The sequence below is a fragment of the Dromiciops gliroides genome, chromosome 1 (genome assembly GCF_019393635.1).
Source record: "Dromiciops gliroides isolate mDroGli1 chromosome 1, mDroGli1.pri, whole genome shotgun sequence".
In the NCBI taxonomy this organism is placed as follows: Eukaryota; Metazoa; Chordata; class Mammalia; order Microbiotheria; family Microbiotheriidae; genus Dromiciops; species Dromiciops gliroides.
In genome coordinates this window covers 389,277,625-389,298,264 of record NC_057861.1, presented here as the reverse complement: position 1 = coordinate 389,298,264, position 20,640 = coordinate 389,277,625, and the positions used below count along the sequence as shown (strand labels likewise).

The following is a 20,640-nucleotide window of genomic DNA, read 5'->3' as shown; positions in this document are numbered from 1 at the left end:
GTTTGCCTTGCATGTAATTACATATGTTCACTGATGCATTGCATGACTGTGTGCTCCTGCTTTTTTTCTCTCATATACATTTATTTGTTTGTTTCAGCATCATTCATGTATTGTAGTTTCCTATGTTTAATTTTTTCTTAGCTATGTGGACTATATTTGGGCAATTTTGTTTAGATATTAGTCTTGCTTACAGATATTAGAGGTATTAGTCTTGCTTAAATGTCATAGACACTCTGACAAGGGTACTTAGGTGGTGTAGTGGGTGGAGTGTTGGTTCTGAAGTGAGGAAAACTCATCTTTCTGACTTTAAATCTGGCCTCAGACTCTTACTAGTTGGGTGATCCTGGGCAAGTCACTTAACCCTATTTGTCTCAGTTTCCTTATCTGTAAAATGATCTGGAGAAAGAAATGGCAAACTACTCCAGTATCTTTGCCAAGAAGATCCCAAATGGGGTCACAGAGTCAAGACATAACTAAAACAAATGAACAACAAATATACATATAAGACAAATCTAAATGTAAATTAAGGCAGAATGCCAAATGTCTGCCTAAATATTAGGAATTTTTCATACTGACTAGGGGCCAGGAGTAACTTTGTTATTATAATTTCTTTGAATTTAAACTCTAATTTCTTTTAACACAAGCTCACTAAAGCAGCATAGAAAGGAACCTTGTAGACAGTGAAGTGCCATTATATTATCCTTAGGCTTCAGATGAGCTAATTATTCCAACAAGATAGCTCTCTCTCTCTCTCTTTCTTTCTCTCTCTCTCTCTCTCTCTCTCTCTCTCTCTCTCTCTATATATATATATATGTGCACACATATACATATATATGCATATTTATATATATTATTATATATTATTTTTATATATACACACACAGACAGGGGATTTGTTGGGGAGAGGCACATGTCGTTGGGCAGTCAGGAATGGCTTCATGAACTGAGTTTCGAAGGTAGGGAAGAGATTATCATCCTAATTCTATACCTGTGGAAATTGAACTTCAAAGCATTTCAGTGATTTATGTAAGCTCATGAAGCATAGTAAGCACAATACCAGGACTGAAACCTAAATCTGACTCTAAATCCAGAGCTCTTTCCACCTTAACTGCCTCTAAGAGGAATGTCTCACCTCTTCTCTACAAGTAGAAAATATCTACTCCACCTGGCAAGTTTTTTTTTTAAATGGAAGTAATTATACCAAAACAAGAAAAAGGTGAGATGGAACAAAATCTAGCAGTTCATATCATTTAGGGGAGAGGCTGAAATGGTTGTTTTATGATGAATCTCATTATACTATTAGAAATAATGAATATAAGCAATCTGCTTAAACATGGCAAAACATATGATCCAGTGCTCATTGGCTCACAGATTTAGGGAGGGAACTTGGAGGTGATCTAGTCTAACCCTCTCATTTTACAAATGAGCAAACTGAGATCTGGAGAAATTAAGTGACCTGCTTAATGCCACGTAAGTGGCAAAGCTGGGATTTGAAACCATATCTTCTGGCTCCAAATCTGGAACTATTTTCACTATACCACCTTCCCTAAATAGTGAGATGAGTAAAAACAATATGTACAATGAATATAAAAATATAAGTGGGAACAATAAAAAGAGTGTAATTCTGAACAATTGCAGTGACCATTCATGGTCCTGAATAACAGATGATGAATCACCCTCTCCTTTTCTTGGGAGAGATATGGGAAACTAAAAGTACATAATGTTGGGGCAGCTAGGTGGCGCAGTAGATAGAGCACTGGCCCTGGAGTCAGGAGTACCTGAGTTCAAATCTGGCCTCGGACACTTAACACTTACTAGCTGTGTGACCTTGGACAAGTCACTTAACCCCAAATGCCTCACCAAAAAAAAAAAAGTACATAACGTCACACTGTCAGATATGGTCATTGTGTCTGTTGTTTTACTAAATGCTTTTATTACAAAGAGTGTTTCAAGGTAAGGGTTGGGGGGGAAGCACATTGAAAAATTATTGTGGTGTAAAAACAAAAGGCACTAATAGAACTAAAAATAAACAAATCAAGTTCTAGCTGCAATGTACCCTTGAGATATATGTCTTATACTCTAGTTTCTGAAGAATTGTTAAAATCATGTCTACACAATACTGACACAATTAGTTGGAAAAGTGGAGAAATAAACTGTTTCCTAGTTTAAGAAAGGCTGAATGTTGGAGCAAAAAGAGACTTTAAAGTCTAGAGGTTGGAAAACTCTGGCCTGTAGAGCTAAGCATTTATTTTAATACTATATATATATGTGTGTGTATGTATATATGTGTGTGTATGTATATTATATATATGTGTGTATATATATATAATTCCATTTTAAATACAATGAAACTTTATTTTAATTCTTATTATAATAAAACTTTATTTTAATTCTTAGCCCAGGGACAGTACAAAAAGAGAAAGTGAGCCAGATCTGGCCGGCAGGTAATAGTTTGCCAGCTTTAGATCTAGTATCACCCTTTCAGTTTCCAGATGAGGAAATTGAGAGCCAGAGAGATGAAGTGATTTCTCCTAGATCACACAGGTAATTAGTAGCCGAGACAGGAGTAGAACATGTTTCCTTATTCCCTGTCCATCCTTCATTCCATCCTGCCACACTGTCCCCTCTCAGATCACAAATGCTCATAGCAGATTAAATGACATAACAACAGACATAGGAAGTAGAATATATATTGAGTGGCACGTGTTTGTTGGGTGAACCAGATGAGGATAGAAGTTCAAGGAAACAGAAGCATTCTTGTTCCCACTGCACCCTCATGTCTGTCCTGCTCAGCCACAGTGTGTAGGCCTCAGGGCCATTTGCATGACCTTGGGTCTGAGGGCCACAAAGTGCTATCCCAAAATCAGCAAGCCTGGTCTCACATATCAAGACCAAGCTGAGAAACACCAATGCTTGTTGGGAAGCCCTTAATTACCTGCGAGTCTTGAGATTATATTAATATTACATTATCTCTGTTCAGTTCTCAAAAGTTATGTTGGCTTTGTTTTACCACTGCAATGTTTATATGTGTATATATATTTATCTACACACATAGATGATATACATGTACATGCATGTGTATAAAAAACATGTACAGAATATATCTTTATATTGACAGATGTATATATTTAGAAAGGATACATACCATGCATGTTTACACATGTGTAAGTTTGCACACATATTTGTTTACATGTGTGTACATGCCTTCCTACATGCATACACACACACACACATATATATATATATATATATCATTCCTTTGTTCAAGAAGCAGTGGTGTGGGTCAGCTAGGTGGCACAGTGGATAGAGCACCGGCCCTGGAGTCAGGAGGACCTGAATTCAAATCCGGCCTCAGACACTTAACACTTACTAGCTGTGTGACCCTGGGCAAGTCACTTAACTCCAATTGTCTCACTAAAAAAAAAATGAAGAAGAAGAAGAAGCAGTGGTGTAACTGCAGCAGGATAAAATACAAACCCCCTGTTAGATATTTTTAATCTTTCATAATCTGGTTCTAACCTAGCTTTCCCAAATGATTATATATTATTCTTCCTCATGTATTTAATTGATTGATTGATTTTGGCAGGGCAATGAGGGTTAAGTGACTTGCCCAGGGTCACACAGCTAGTATCAAGTGTCTGAATCTGGATTTGAACTCAGGTCCTCCCAAGTCCAGGGCCTATGCTTAATCCATTGTAACACCTAGCTGCCCTAGCTCATGTATTTTACATTCTAGTCAAACTAGTCTACTTGCTCTTCCCCATACCTGTCATGCCATCTCCAGTTGCCAAATATTTGCATAAGCTGTCCCTAGGGCTATAATGTTCTCCTTCTTCATTTCCATCTCTTGGAACTTCTGGGTCTCTTCAAAGCTCAGTTCAAGAGCCACTTCCTTTAAGAGACCTTTTTTTGTTCCTCCCCCAAGGCACAGTATATTTTTGATTTTGTATGGTATGTACTTGTATGTATGTACTTATCTGTACTTGTATGTACTTCTCTGAGGACATGCTCTATGCACTTTAAGAAGAATGTAAGCTTCTGGGGGACAGGAACTGTCTTACTTTGTCTGGGTATCCCCAGGACCTAGCATAGTACGTGGAACTTAGTAAGCACTTAATAAATACTTGTGTTATATATGTACACATGTATGTATATGCATATATACATAACTACATTAATAGCAAGAATCACTCACTAGAAACTCTACACATGGATCTAGCATATATACATATACACACATACTGATTTTGATATCTTATACATATCCATGTTTATAGGTATATATACTCATATGCATGTGTGTATATGTATGTATATGCATATATACATTTTCATATATGTATGTAGATACATGTATACAAATATAAATGTTTATCCAAACTACTAAAGTAGTTAATTAATGATAAATACATATAGGTGATGCAGTGGATAGAGTACCAGGCTTAGAGTCAGGAAGACTCATCTTCCTGAGTTCAAATCTATCCTAAGAATTTACTTACTCAGACACACTTACTGTATGACCCTGGGCAGGTCACTTAACCCTATTACTCTCAGTTTTCTCATCTGTAAAATGGGCTGTAGGAGGAAATGACAAACCACTCCAGTATCTTTGCCAAGGAAATCCCAAATGGGGTCACAAAGAGTTGGACATGACTGAACAACAACAACAACATGAACACAATTGTCTTCAAACAAATGCATGGCTCCTCTTAAAGACTAGTGGTTAGTATTATATGTATATTTATGATTCCTCATATTTTCCTCCCCTAGGAAAGGAGCCTGGAGCAGGGAGCAAGAGCCCAGAATGCAAGACTGAAGAGGGTCCAGAAGTCCCCATTCTAGAGGACACGCTATCTTCACCAGTAGACATTCAGCACCATTCCTGGCAGGTTTCCACGGATATTGAAAATACTGAAAGGTAAGTGTTCTTAGAAGGGTTGCTCTGCATTTAGGGAGCAGTCTATCTCCCTGATGACAGTGTTGCAAGTCATAGCGGGTAGAGACATATCAGCCCAGGTTTCAAAGAACCTGCCTGCCATAGTATCCTAGAACTGGGAGGGACTTAAAAGATCATCTACTACTGTCCCCGTGTTTTTTAGGCCAGAGTAGTAAGGTATGCAGCCCAAAGTTACACAGCACATTAGTGTCAGAACCAATTCCAAAGCCTGACTGTCCCTCTTCCCTACACATCACTGTATCTCCAGGGAAGTTGAAATGCATTATATTCCTTTGTAAAGGAATGAAGGGAATTTCTCTTGTGGGATTGAGATCCCCTAATTATTTCTAGTTTATTCTGGACAAGAGCTGTGGAGGGGTTGGGTTGGTGAAAGGAGCCAGGACCCAGAGCACTGGACAAGGCCACTTCTGGTTGACTTTGGTTATCATATGTCACATGGCAGTCTTTGGGAGAGATAAGGGCAAGGGACAAGAAAGGGAAGAAGCATTTATTAAGCACCTACTACGTGCCAGGCATTGTGCTAAGCTCTTTACAAATATTAACTCATTTGATCCTCACAACAGTACCAGGAAGTAGGTGCTATTATGACCCCCATTTTACAGTTGAGGAAACTGAGGCAGACAGGTTACCAGGGTCCAGAGTCACGTAGCTAGTATCTGAGGTCTGGTTTGAACTCATGCTTTCCTGACTCCAGACCCAGTGCTTTATCTACTGCACTACCTACCTTCCTCAAGAGGAGGCTGTTTCTCTGAACCTACTTTACTCTCAGGAAGTGAGTGACACCTTAGAAAAGAACCCTTTTTTCATTTCATTTGAGTAAAAGAAAACCATAATAATAGCCAACATTTACATAGCACTTACTATGTGTCAGGAAGTATGCAAAGTGCTTTATAAATTGTATCACATTTGAACCTCACAACAGCCCTGCAAGGTAAGTGTTATGAATATCCCCATTTTACAGAGGAGAAAACAGAGGCAAACCGAGGTTAAGTCCAGGGTTGTCCACAGTTACACACCTACTGAGGATCTGAGGCTGGATCTGAACTAAGATCAGGGTTTAGAGTCAGAATACCTAGGTACAAATCCCACCTCTAATCCATATTACTTGTGTGACTTTGAGCAAGTTGTTTAATCTCTGTGTGCCTCAGGCAACTAATTCCCGTGGACTCCTCTCCTTGGTCCTTCATATTCCTGTATATCCCATATTTCTCTTGTTTTCATATGTTCCCATATGTCTCATTAAGATGCTATCCCCCATTCTGCTCCAAAACCACTCTGTGTATTGTCCTTAATAGATACAGAGGCAGAGGCATACAGAGGAAAAAGCTTTGCATTTAGCATCAGAGAACTAGAGTTTAAATACAAACTCTTAATTCTCTGACCTTGGACAAGTTGCTTCACCTCAGTTTCTTCACCTGTAAATGAGGTAATTAGACCAGTTGGCCTCTAAAGACCCTTTCCAGCTCTCCCCTCTATGATCCTGTGACCCAAATAGCCCAGTTCTCTAATCCCCAAAGCTGGCACAAAGCAACTTGATTGAATATAGGACAGTTCCAGGGAGTAACATGTGTTGGGAGTATTGCAGGTGGGTTGAATTATCAACGAAGTAATGAAATTTTTATTTTACTATTTTTAGAAGATTAAGATATAATTGTATTTGTATTCTTTGCATTTCCACTTCTAAATTGTAATACAATTACATAGCTAATTACCAAATTTCCATGTTTATAGAAAAAAATGGTGTATGTGGTAATTATATGTAATTGATAAAATTCTCACCTTGTATGAACATGGAAATTAAATGATTCAATCACTGAAGCTGTTTGATGAAATGGATAGTACTCTACAGACAAATGATTAGGATGATTTCTTTTTTCACTGGAAAAACAGGGAATTCTATAGTTCTATTCCCTATAAATCAGCTTCTTCTGAGCACTACTTTCCCAATCTACCCTCCCTTTTCCCCATTCTCTTATTCCCCTCCCTTCCTACTTCCTTGTAGATATATATAGATATAGATATAGACATAGATATATGTATGCATATTATATATATATATTCTATAGATAGATTTCTGTACCCAACTGAGTGTGTATGTTATTTCTTCTTCGAGCCAATTCTGATGAGAGTAAGGTTCAAGCATTGCCTGCCTCCCACCCCCCTTCTTTTTCTACACTGTCACAAAATCAGTTCCTTGCCAAATTTACCTTGGCTAGATTCATTTCCCTATTCACAAGTCTTATAAGTCAGCTCTAAGATTCAGAGGTTATATAAAAAAGCAAACCATGGAAAAATATGAATTTTAAAAAACTGAAAAATGTAAAAAATATACTCTATGATATTGGCACTCTGACCCCCACCTCTGGATTAACCTGACTTTCCGCATGAGAGTCATTAAGGACAAAGAGGACAAATGGTATGGAGCTCTCATGGAGTTAATTACATCCTTCCATTTTCCCAAGTTCTTAACCTTGAGGAACTTTTGATCAGTGAGTATACATTAAATATTGACTATTTGATGAAAATATATGAGGGGGAGTTGTGGGCATTTATGAAATCATGGTCCTGCTCTTAAGAATGGTGTGGTAATGTAATAGAATGTAGCAATGTAGTAGGAACAATGTGGTATAGTCAAAAGAGCACAAGGATGAATTGAGAGACTGGTATTTATGGGAGTTCCAGCTTTGGCACTCAGTAGCTGGGGCCCTCTGGACCTCATTTCCCTTATCTGCAAAATAAGAGGGTTGGGCATAGGGATCATGGAGCTCTAATTCACATTGAGGGCCTGATCACCCTAACTCTTCCCCTAACACCATAACATAAAACCTCCACATTTACCTTATTCCTCCATAAATTACTGTTATTCACAGGCACTATCTTCAGACTCATCCTCACTATTTGTGGATAAAGATGCCAAACATTTTTGTCAGTTGATTAGTTTTTGTTTTCTCTCTCTAGAAGGCTCTTCTTTCCAATATGACTATACTGAGTATAGAGCTTCCTCCAGAGGCCATTTAAATAAAAAATTCAACTCTATATCCAACCAAATAGAAAGGGAGAAATGGGCTAATTTAATTAGGACCAGCAAGGTATTTTTGTGAGTACTCATTTTTTTTTTTTTAGTGAGGCAATTGGGGTTAAGTGACTTGCCCAGGGTCACACAGCTAGTAAGTGTTAAGTATCTGAGGCTGGATTTGTACTCAGGTACTCCTGACTCCAGGGCCGGTGCTCTATCCACTGCGCCACCTAGCTGCCCCATGAGTACTCATTATTAAGAAAGTAAGAAGGCTAGGGCTTCGGAAAATATGGACCCTAGCGGTATGACCTTAGACAAGTCACAACCTCTCTGAATTTCACTTGCCTTACATGTGGAAAAATGGATTTAATGCCTGGCCCACCTGTTTGCCTGCTTCAGTTGTAAGGCTCAGAGGGAGGAAAGCTTATAGAAGTGGATATTGAAAAGTACTCTCTTAACAAAAGGGACTCTAATGTTTTCATGGCCTAAGTATCATCCCGGATCAAGTTTTAGCATTAATTTTGTCAAATTGGATGTGTTGTGGTTTTGTTTTATTTTTTAACCTAACAAAAGACTTGTCCCTGGGACCAATATAGTTCAGGTTAGGATGAAGGAAAGCCATGTATGGCAGGATCCCTACCAAAAGTATGGACAGAGTGGTCTCGCAGACATTCTATAGAAAAAGAAAAAAAAAAACACCTCAGTCTCTGACTGCATGACCATAGTTTACACTTTTAAAATAGTTAACAGCAGCTAACATTTGTAGTGTACTTTAAGGGTTACAAAGTGCTTTACAAATATTTCATTTTACTTTCCTGACAACTTTGGGTTCTGGGTTATTCTTAATCCCCATTTTACAGTTGAGGAAAACAAGAGGCAGAAGGAGGCTAAGTGTCTTACCCAGGGTCACACAGTTAATCAATATCTGAGGTCATATTTGAACTCAGGTCTTCCAGGCCTCAAGCCCACACTCTTCACTACACCATCCCACTGCCTTGTAGATCATTTATATGGTACTTTATGGCTTTCAGAGAATTTGGGTTGGCTCTCTCAACCTAGCAGCTGGTGGCACACTGAATAGAGCACTGGGCCTGGCATCAGGAAAACCTGAGTTTCAAATCTGATTTCAGTCATTTATTAGCTGTGTCACCCTGGGCAAATCACTTAACCTTGGACAGTTTCAGTTTGCTCAAATGAGATAAGATTTGTAAAGCACTTAACACCATGCTGGGTACATAGTAGGTGTTTAATAGATGTTTCTTTTCTTCCTCCTTTCCAACACCCCACTGGCACTGGCAGTGCGGGTCCCTACAGGTCCCCTCCTCTCTGTGTTCTAGGGGGTAACCCTAAGGTTGATTTCTAACACTATTGCCCTAATCTGATGTGCTATCCTTTCCCCCCCAACCCCACCCCTGATGGATTGATTATTGGCTAGCCAGACTTAAATAGATTTTAGAAACCAATATTTACTATAGTTAGAATAGTAAGAAAAGGTGGTTTTAAAAAAATTCCCCCAAAAAGTCTGGGACAGACTCTCCCACAAACACATACAGTGTCCACATGAAAATGGGCAAAGGAGAAACTTACAACTCCTAGTTAGATAGAAGTCCTTCAATCCCTTTGCAGAGTTCTCCCGAAGTTCCTTCCTCACAAAGGGCCTGAATTATATCAATAATCACCAGTGTTACATATACATTCTTATTCTGCCCTCACAACAATCAGGTAATGTAGTTGCTACTGTGTTGTTGTTGTTGTTGTTGTTGTTGTTTTTTGTTTTATTTGTTTTTTCATTTTCTAAATGAGGAAATTTAGGCTGAAATAAGTTAAGTGACTTACCCAGGGACAACAGCTAATAAATATCCAAAGTAGGTTTTTACCTCAGGCCTTTCTGACTTTGAGTCCTTTACCACCAAATCAAGTTACATTTGAAACCAGATGTTTGTTTAAACCAGAATGTGAAACAAAATTTATAGCGAGAAAGCTGTTACCAATATCCTCATTCTCTTAACTCTGGGCTTTTTAATCTGGGATCTGTCAACTTGTTGTTTTTTAAAAAACACTGGATAACTATATTTTAATATAATTGATTTCTTTTCTTAACTTATATGTTTTATTTTATTTATTTATTTAAAAGTATTATTCTGATAAGGGGTCCATAGGCATCACCAGACTGCCAAAGAAGCCGATGGCACAAATAAAAATAAGAACCTCCACTCTAGCTGGTTCTTAAAGGAAATGAATTTTTTAAATTAGCTAAAAGTATTTGTACTTAAAGTTCACACTGACTAATTCTATCATTGATGTGTTTGTCATTCATGCAGAGACATGCGAGAAATGAAAAACCTTTTAAGCAAACTCAGGGAGACTATGCCTTTACCATTGAAAAATCAAGGTGAGTCTTGTCATTTCTCTATGGGAAAATGTGTTTTTACTGAGATAACCTTGAAAATTATTTTTAAGAAGTGAATTCAAGCCTTTTATGCCCATATAAAAATGAATTTAAGAGGAGGCAGTATGGTATGTAGAAAGGCTTTGGGGTCAGAAGAGCTAGGTTCAGATTCCACCTCTGACACTTACTAGCTGTGTGGTATTAGCTAAGTCACTTAACCTCCATGGCCTCACTTTCCTTATCTGTAAAATGAGGGAGCTGAATTTGACCTCTGAGGTCCCTTCTAGCTCTAAATCTATGATTCCTGTAAGTTTGGTTTCCCTTTAGCAGTAAGGATGGAAAATTTTCCAGATGACCTTTGAATGAGGAGAAGGGAATGTGGTAGTCTTCAAGCAGACAGATATTTATGTACAAGGCACCATGTTGGGTGCTATAGGAGACCCCCCCCCAAAGAATAAGACAACCCCACGCTCTCAGGGAGCTTAGTGAATATGGTGGCTTGAGAAGCCTTAAGTAAAGTCTGTCTGATCCCAAGAGGTAAATATCATCCACTTGATTTGGTCACTATTGTCATCAATGCCGTACATTTACATGGTACTTAAAAGGTTATAAAGCATTTTACAATAACTCTGTGAGCTAGGTGCTATTATTAGCCCCTTGAACTAGGGGCCACTATATGCAAGGCACTGCACTGAGAAAGTGAGTAGGAACCAAGTTAGGATGGCCATCCTAATCTAATTAGGATGACTGAACAAACAAGTGAAAATTATTTAAAAACAGAGCTATCACTAATATAGAAGAAAAACTATATGTTTTAGCCCAAATCTGTCAGAGACATTGTAGTAACACGAAAGCCTTTCTGCTAGGAGAGAGGCTGGGAGTTCCCTTCACTAATCAGAATACCCTTTGTCTTACAAGGGACTTCCACCTTTCACATAATAGTAATTGTGAAGCAAAAGATAAAGTTCCACAGCAAAGTAAAATGAAGAAACATAGTTTAGAATTTTTGATTTGCCAAAGGCCAATAATAATGTTAATGCCAGATCATACTTACAGAGAATTTTTCCCTAAAACCAATTATTCTCTCTTTAATTACTCCCCTTTCAATCTAGTCAAAAGTGAATAGAAACTTCTTTCTTAATTGGATCAAAGACATTCCCATAATTGGATCACGTAAATAAGGCTAAGGGGAGTCAAGATTCCTTACTGAAATTGTTTAAATCTATTAATTAGTCACCCTTCCCACATATCTTTTCTAAGTGCTCCCAAAGCACAGAACAATACTGACATAAACCTCACCTCCCAAAGGATTCTTACTGTCTGGGAGATAGGTTGTCTCCTCCTTGGTGGGACTGTCCACTGTTTCAACATAGCCTCCCCACTGTCTTCTGTAGCTTTCCCCTCCCCTCCACTGAATTTGTCCTAGTTATGACTAGTTATGGCCTTACTTAAAAACAAAGGCAATTTGGCCGAGTCCTCAACATCTATAAGTGTAAGAAGGTCTCAGGGATGTTGAACAAGCAAGCTTCAAATGGATGTGTAGATCTGCTCTCAACTGTACTTGCTAAGGGAGAAAAATCATAGAAAGAGCACAGGCTATGAATTAATAACAGGTAGCCCATTCTGTATACATAATTGGAACATCCATGATGAGGGAGGGTCAGTTGGATTTTGATAGGAAAAGGAGCTGAGGAAATGATGGCTGCGGAGATGAGAGACAGAGACAAAGAGAGAGACAGAGTGAGAGAGACACACACACACAAAGAGAGAGAGAATCTGTCACTTTCTTTCCTCTTAAGGAATGATGCAAGTTAGGGGAGGATGTGATATTGTTAGTGAGGGAAAGGAGAGAATTTGGCAGGCAGGAGCTAGGGGAGCATTCCAGGCAGAAGGAGCAGTGTGACAGAAGGTGAAGAGGTGGGAGTGAGAACAACAGATGAAGGGAGTGGTGAAGAGCTTTGCCTGAGCAGCATGAAGGGGTAAGGGAGAAAATAAAATGCATGGGGGCTTAGGTGGCCTGAAGCATCTGCCTGATGGAGTGCCTGAGGGGGAGGGAAGGAGCTTGATTCTCTCTAACACATCATGTGGCTGGACCCTTCCCAGTATTTTGATGAAAAAGGCAACATATTTAAAGTAAGAAAAGTCTGACCATAGACAGAAGCATTTTCCCTTTTTGAAAGCTCCTTCCATGAGTGTAGGTATCGTCAGGCAGTAAGGGCAGTACAGAAGACAGTAATCAATCAATGACCAAATTGATCAACAAGCATCTATTAAGTAAGCACCTACTGTGTGCCAGGTACATGGCTGGTACTGCAGATACAAAGGCAAAAGTGAAATGACCCTGTAGCTCAAAGAGCTTACATTCTGGTGTGAGAAGCAACGTGTCCATGTAGAAGTATATACACAGTATATGCAAACTAAATGCAGGGTCAGATTTTTTAAATTACTTTTTATTGGTGTTATTTTTTAACATCACCAAAATTTTCCTCCTCCCACAGTCATTCCAATTAACAAATAATGCTTTTTATAAACAAAAAAAATGAAAGAAAAATCTGCAAAATGGTCAAATCACAAAAAGTCTGGAAATATGCACAATGTGCTACACCTGTGAAACTACCACCTCTGCAAAGGAGAGGGATGAGAGTGTCTTCTCACATTTCTCTCTGGAACTAAGTTTGTTCTTTGTAATTTTACAACATTCACTTTTGATTTGTGTGTGTGGTGTGTGTATTCTTTCCATTTACATTGTATAGTCAAAGTGTATTTTGTTTTTGTGGCTCTACCTACTTCATTTTGCTTCCTTCATGTAGATCTTTCCATATTTCTCATATTTGTAATTTCTTATAGCACAATAATAAGTTTGTCTAGCCATTCCCCAATCAATGGTTGTATATTTTATTTCCAATTCTCTTCTAAAGTAAAATGTGTTGCTATTAATATTTTGGTGGATAGTGGAACTTTCTTCTTATCAGTGACCTCCTTGGGGTGTAAGCCTAGTAATAGAATCTCTGGGTCAAAGGGTATGACATTTTAGTCACTTTATTCTCATAATTCCAAATTATTGCTTTCCAAAATAAGGGTACTGGGGGCAGCTAGGTGGCGTAGTGGATAAAGCACTGGCCCTGGATTCAGGAGGACCTGAGTTCAAATCTGGCCTCAGATACTTGACACTAGCTGTGTGACCCCGGGCAAGTCACTTAACCCCCATTGCCCCACAAAAAGAAAACAAACAAGCAAACAAAATAAGGGTACTGATTTACAACTTCACCAAGAAGGCATTGGTGTGCCATTTTCCCCATAATACTTACAGCATTAATCATCCCAATTTTTCATCATCTTTGCCAACCTGCCGGGCATATGGTAAAACTTTAGAGTTCTTTTTATTTGAATTTCTCTTATTAATAATCATTTAGTTTTCTCTCATTTAGTTGTTAATAGTTTGCAATCTTTATTTTGAGAACCGTTTGTTCACGTCACTTATTAATTGGGGATTGCTTTTGATCATTTACCATTCTGTCTACTTTTTTATCCATTCATCTTTATCTAGATATACCCCTATCAGGAAAATTTGATAGAAAGATTTTTTCCCCCACTTCATTACTTCCTTTTGTATCTTAGGTACATTAATTTCATTTGTGCAAAAGCCTTTCATCTTCACATTATCAAAGTTTTAAAATTTTTTATCTTCTGTAATTGCTTGTATGCCTTGTTTACTGAAGAATATATCTCTTCCCTATGGTTGTGGAAGATATATTGTCTGCCTCCTTTCTAATTTTAAAAATATGATCTTTAATATTAAGGTCATGTATCTATTTAGAATGTATTATGAAATATGGAGTAGGATGTTTGGTCTAATATGGTCTAAGCCTAATTTCTGACAAACTGTTTTCTAGTGTACCCAGCAATTTTTTCCCCCAAATAGGGAATTCTTTCCTAATTTATGTTTTCCCATTTATCAAACACTTGGTTGTTGAATCCCATTGTTTTTGCTTCTCCCTTGTCTCATCTGTTCCATTGATCTATTTTTAAAACCAATATTAGATGGTTTTGATGCTTTACATAGTTCACAGTCTTTAAGGGTTAATTCTCTTTTGTTCCTGTATCTTTTCCTTATTTCCCTTGACATTCTAAATATTTTTATTTGTCTAAATGATTTTTGTTATTATTTTATTAAGTTCTGCAAAATAACCCTTTGATAATTTGATAGGTATACTTAAAAGCATAGATGAACTTTGATAGCATCATTTGATGGTATTGTTATTTTTATTATTATATTGGCACAGCCCAGCTGAATTATTAGCACAATGTTCATCCAGCTATTTGAGTTGTTTATTTCAAGGAGCACTTTGTAGTTGAATTTATGCAAGTAATAAATGTGTTTTAATAGACCAACTCTCAAATATTTTATGCATTTTGTAGTAAATCGGAATGGTATTTCCCTATTATTGCCTTTTGGATTTTGTAACTGTTATGTAAAAATGCTGTTGATTTTGGGGGGAGGTGAAGATATTTTGACATCAGCAATTTTGCTCAAGCCATTGTTTCAGTTTAATCTTTGCTGATTCTCTAGGATTTTCTAAATAAAACATCATGTCATAAACAAATAGGGTTAGTTTCATCTCCTCTTTACCTAAATTTCAGTCATTAATTTCTTTTTCTTGTCTTATTAGTATTGCTAGCATTTCCAGAATTATATCAAATGCGAGTGGGAAAAATGGACATCCTTGCCACACTCCTATATTTCTTGGGAAATGCTATATATGTATCTATATATCCACATTGAATGTAATGCTTGCTTTTGGTTTTAGATAGAAATTTTTATAATAGAAAAAAAGGTCCCTTTATGCCCATCCATTGTAGAATTTCTAGCACAAATTAATGTTGTTCTTTGTCAAAGGTTTTTCATAAATGTGGGGCAGTTTTATGAGGGAGATACTGGCAGGTGTAGGGGGAATCTGAAAAGGTATCATGGGTAGTGGTGCCATTTGATTTGAGCTTTGAAGGAAGTGAGGGATTCCAAGAAGTAGAGTGGAAGAAAAAGCAAATTTCAGGGATCAGTTAGTAGTCAATCAATAAACATTTATTAAGTACCTACTATATGCCAGGCTCTGTGCTAAGCACTGGGAGTACAAAAAGAAGCAAAATACAGTTCTTAACTTCAAGGAGTTTATAGTCTAATGGGGAAGACAACATGCAAACAAATATATAAAAAGCAAGTTATACAGGGTGGGGAAAAGTCATGATGTTTTAATAGCTTTTTGAAAATTTTTTTTCTTTATTTTTCACCATTTACAAGCTTTTATTTTTCATTCATGATGTAAATTCATTTTCTTTATATGTTGTATATGATGCTATGGTATTGTAAATTAAAAACAAAAAACAAGGGAGTTATTAAATATTGAAACCCCTTTGTGACTTTTGGCTCACCTTGTATATAGGATAAATAGGAAATAATTAACAAGAGGGAAGGCAATGGAATTAAGAGAAGTTGGGAAAAGCTTTATGTAAAAGATGAGATTTTAATTGGGACTTAAAGCAATCCAGGGAAGTCAGTAGTTAGAGCAGAGAAGGGATAGCACTGCAGACACGGGGTATAGTCAGAGAAAATGTCCAGAGCCAAGATACGGAGTATCTTTTTTGGTGGAATATCAAGGTGGCCAGTGTCACTGTATGGAAGAGTACGTGGCAAGGTGCAAGGTCTAAGAAAACTAGAAACGTAGGCGGGGACAAAGTTATCAAAGACTTTGAATACCAAATAGAACATTTTGTATTTGCTCTTGGAGGCAATAGGAAGCCACTGGACTTTTTTTTTATGATCAGACCTGTGCTTTAGGATGCCATTTAAGTGGATGATCATACCCAGGGCCTGAACTATGAACATGCCAGAGGATGGAAAAAGTTAGACCAGGGAGAGAATTAATTGTTCAGAGGTGAGTGACAGGCTTTTGAAGGCGGCAGTGTGATGAAGTTAAAAAAGACTGAATTTGGAGTCAGAAGACCTCATTTCAAGTCTTACTTCTTCCCCTTACTGTGTGACCTAAAAAAAAAATCATTTTATTACTTTGGGCCTCAGTTTTGTCATCTGTAAAATGAGGGGGTTGGATTATATGACTTCTAGGGTCCATTCTAACTCTACCTCTATAGTCCTATGGATGAGTATCAGGGGGAAGAACTGTGGGGCATCTATGCTCCCTTACTCTTGCTTGTTCAGGGAGAGAAGTGAAACCTTAGCATTGTTCATAGGAGTAGGAAAGGGGCAGAAAAGAGACAATTTGTGTGAAAAAAGATTTCTGGTTTTTTCCTATATATTATTAGCTTCCAGCAACGTATTTTTTTTTGTTTAAAAATATTATTTATTTTTAACTTTATTTTCTTTTTAAATTTTGAGTTCTAGAGACTCTTCCTCCTTCCCACCATTCCCCCTCCTACTAAAAATAGCAAACAACATGATATAAATTATACATGTGAAATCATGCAAAATATGTTTCTATGTTAGCCATATTTTTAAAAAATAAAAATAAAGAAATAAAGTGATAAAATTATATTTAATCTGCTCTGCCACTCCAAAATTTGATTTGAGGCATTATTTTAAAGTTGTTTGGAGGGGAATGTTGGGAGAGTTCACTCGGGTCCCATCCGGTACTCCATCATCTTGGCTCCCACCAAGATATATATCTTTAGATGACAGAGAGATACTGATAAAGAGCCAGATTGAAAGGGAAGTGAGGCCATAGAAATGGGGGTAGGAGGGTAGTAGGTGGGTGGGTAACACCAATTAACTTAAAATCTTTCTGAAAATACTTTCAACAGAAACTAGGCAGAGAAAGTCATGTGTCATTGTGCCTGGCACAACATAGGCACTTAATAAATGTTAGTTGACTGACTAGAGAGCCCAGTCAGATTTAATATTACTGTGAAGACATGATTGGATGGACCCAGAAATAGCTTCCCCTGTGCCATTCGCTGTACCCATTTCTGGCCACTTGATTATGGTCATGGCCAGTGCTGCTTTATGGAAGGTGAAGGATAAGGATAAAGACTGTACTACTAACATAGGGAATTCCCAGTGCAGGTCAGCACCTTCTCTGCAGCTTATAGTCTTAAAGGACCATATAGAACACTGAGAGTTTAAGGGACATTCTGAGAGTGACAGAGTCAGAATGGGTCAAAGGTGGGACATGTGAAAGATGACAGGTGAAGTAAGATGATCAGGAATAATATTCTGATTCTTTTTTGCAGAATGTGAATATTTCTCTGCTGCATCTGACTTGGTGAAAGTCATTCATTCCTAAAACCCCGTGTTCTTTCTTCTGTTTTTATTTCTCTTTCATTTTGTTCTCCCCCAAGAGCATATTTGGGGGCAGAGGAAATCTAGGAGGAAAAGGAAAGTCTACTCCTAATATGTCTTCCTCCTTGTACTTTGGCTGTAGGAGATAGCTCTAGATAGCAATCCAACCCAAAGTTATACTCCTCTCTGCAAACCACTCTTCCTAAATGCTCTTAGTTTCCATCATTGTCTATTGTCATAAGATCACAGGATCTTAGATTTAGAGCTGGATAGAGGAGTCCAAACTCCTCATTTTACAGATGAAGAAACTGAGGCTGAGAGGGGTTGATGGCTGTTAAGTGTTTGATGCAGGTCTTCTTGACTTCAAGCCCAGTACTCCAACCATCTTAACATTTACCTGGCAATGTATTTATCCATCATCTATGTATGTACGTATGTATGTATGTATGTACGTACGTACGTATGTATGTATGTATGTATGTATGTATGTATGTATCTATCTATCTATCTATCTATCTATCTATCTATCTATCTATCTATCATCTATCTATCATCTATCTATCTATCTATCTATCTATCTATCTATCTATCTATCTATCTATCATCTATCTATCTTTCATATTCTGTTTGGATCCCCTATTTGGATCATCCCTATTTCCTTTAGAGCTGCTTCCCCAGTGGAGAAGAAAGCACCAAGGAAAGACACAGGAACCAGAGATTATAGTGATGGGTATACTTTGGATTCATAGCAATCAAAGCATAAAGATCTACCTGGCCTAAACCCTTTGTTTTACAGATGAGAAACCGGGTCCCAGAGAAGCAAAATGATTTGCTCAAAGTGTCATGATCTGAAGCCAGACCCTCTGACTGAAAACTAACGCTCTTTCCCTGGTAGATGCTTCATAACTTCCTCCTTGGAAAACTGAAACAGTTGCAGGACTGAAAGGGTGCAGGAGGTGTCCTTGTTCTCTCTCCATGAGCCTGGAAAGACGGACGGAGCCTAGGACCCAGCCCATTGCTCTTCTAGCAGACTCTGTCTCCTCCTTTGTCCCACATTCTGGGTCAGTGGCAGTGCCGTTGGGAGCTTCGTTAATTATAACCGTCTTGCTGTGTTTAATGGATTACAAATAGAACAGCCTGCAGAGAGCCCTCAAGGTGACTAACAAAGGGTCAGAGAAAGAGAAAAGCGAAGGGCGAACATTCTCTAAGTGCCCATTGTTGTTCAACAAAGCTAGTCTGTGGAAATGAATCAAGCCTGAAAGGCAGGCTCATGGTCTCATAAATTCTGAGGCAATTAACGCAATGTCGTGGGGTGTTTGTGATACTTTCACATGTGCAAGCTTAGGGTTCTCTGGTACATACAGGAGAAAGGGTTAGGTCTGGAGCCAGAGGACTGGAGTTCGAATCCTGTCCCTGACACTAACCTCCTGTGAAACCTTGGGCACCTCACTTAACCTCATTGACCCTCAGTTTGTTCATCTGTAAAATGAGAAAGTTGACCTTGTGAGACCCTCTTCCAGCCTAAATGTGAAGTCCTGTGATACTGTTACAGAGTAGTATGAAGCAAAGACAATATCTACTTTGGGAAATGGAAAAATTGTTTTTAATCTCTTATTGTAGCTAGTATGGTTGATCCTTCTCAGTTGTGTCTGACCTTTTGTGACCCCATTGGGGATTTTCTTGGCAAAGATACTAGAGTAGTTTGCCATTTCCTTCTCCAGATCATTTTACAGATGAGGAAACTGAGGCAGAAAAAGTTAAGTAACTTGCCCAGGGTCACACAGCTAGTGTCTGGGGCTAGATTTGCAGTCTTCCTGACTCCAGGCCCAGTGCTCTATCCATTGAACTACTGGCTACCCCTAAATTAAGTCTAGATTCCATTTAAAAAAAAAACATTTAAGTACTTGCTATATATAAGGCACTGGGTGTTCAAAGGCAAGAATTTTAACCACATGGAACTTACATGCTACAAATACGGTCTACCTTGACCTATCCAGTTTGCTGAGTCTAGGAAGAATGAGATTCAGAACTGGTGATGAAGAAAATTTGATTGGATTCAATTCACTGAGGATTAACAAAGAGCCGACTCTGTACCCCATATTAAGCTATATGCTGGGGAAATAAAGTAAAAAATGAAACAGTCCTTGCCCTATTAACATTCTGTTAGGGTGGGGGTAACCACATGTTTGTAAAAACAATTCAACACAAACGATATACAAGTAATTTACCTGTTTGGAGGGAACTAGCAACTGGCAAAGCCAATGTAGGCATCAGCACTTTGAATTGAGCATTTTGTTTCTCACATCCTTGTAATCATCTAAAAATGGCATCTAAAAATCAAGAAGAAGCATTTCTGGGCTGGCACATATGGGAAAACACAGGTGGAGAGAAGTTGCACCCACAGCAGGTAACAGTTTGCACTTTCTGAACTGTGGACTTTCCCTTACTGGAGGAAAAAAACCCCAACAACATCTGACTTTGATAGAAACAAGTAAAATAACTTTTGAGGAAACAAACAGGTAAATCTCCAATGTTTCTCCTCTCTTTTCTTTCTGAAGCTTGTCTCAAGAAACTGTCCACAAATTGTCAGAAAAATATCACTTATTTTTAGGAGTACAGTCATGTGACATGGTATTACCCAGGAAGGAATGACACCACCCAGTCCCTTAATGTGGGACACTGAAGGATGAGAGTTGGGGATGAGCTAGCCTGAGCTGGTGAGGTCCATGCTGGGCCCGTGGGCATCTCTAGCTCACACACACTGACACCCAATAGGCTTTTCTTGTGTTTGTCTTTGTGTCATCAGCACCTAGTCTAGGTGTTAAAAAGTTATTATTGAACTGAATGGAATGGAATTGGGTCATTTCCAAGATTACAAGTCCAGAGTAGAGCAAGACTAAGAATGGAATGTGATCTCTACTCTACCCTCCCCCACCCCCCAGAAAAGTCCTAGGCAGGGTTAGAGAATCACAGCATCAGAACTGCAAGAG

General features: G+C 38.2%; 1 protein-coding gene across 2 annotated transcripts in view; it reads left to right on the top strand.

The window, feature by feature from the left end:
* LOC122735809 (regulator of G protein signaling 7 binding protein) overlaps positions 1-20,640 on the top strand; it is a 126,499-nt gene that overhangs the window by 96,784 nt on the left and 9,075 nt on the right. For both annotated transcript variants that reach the window (XM_043977603.1, XM_043977604.1), the window contains exons 4-5: positions 4,771-4,918; positions 10,295-10,365. In XM_043977603.1, coding sequence (XP_043833538.1) covers positions 4,771-4,918; positions 10,295-10,365 — 219 coding nt within the window. The remainder of the gene's footprint in view (positions 1-4,770; positions 4,919-10,294; positions 10,366-20,640) is intronic.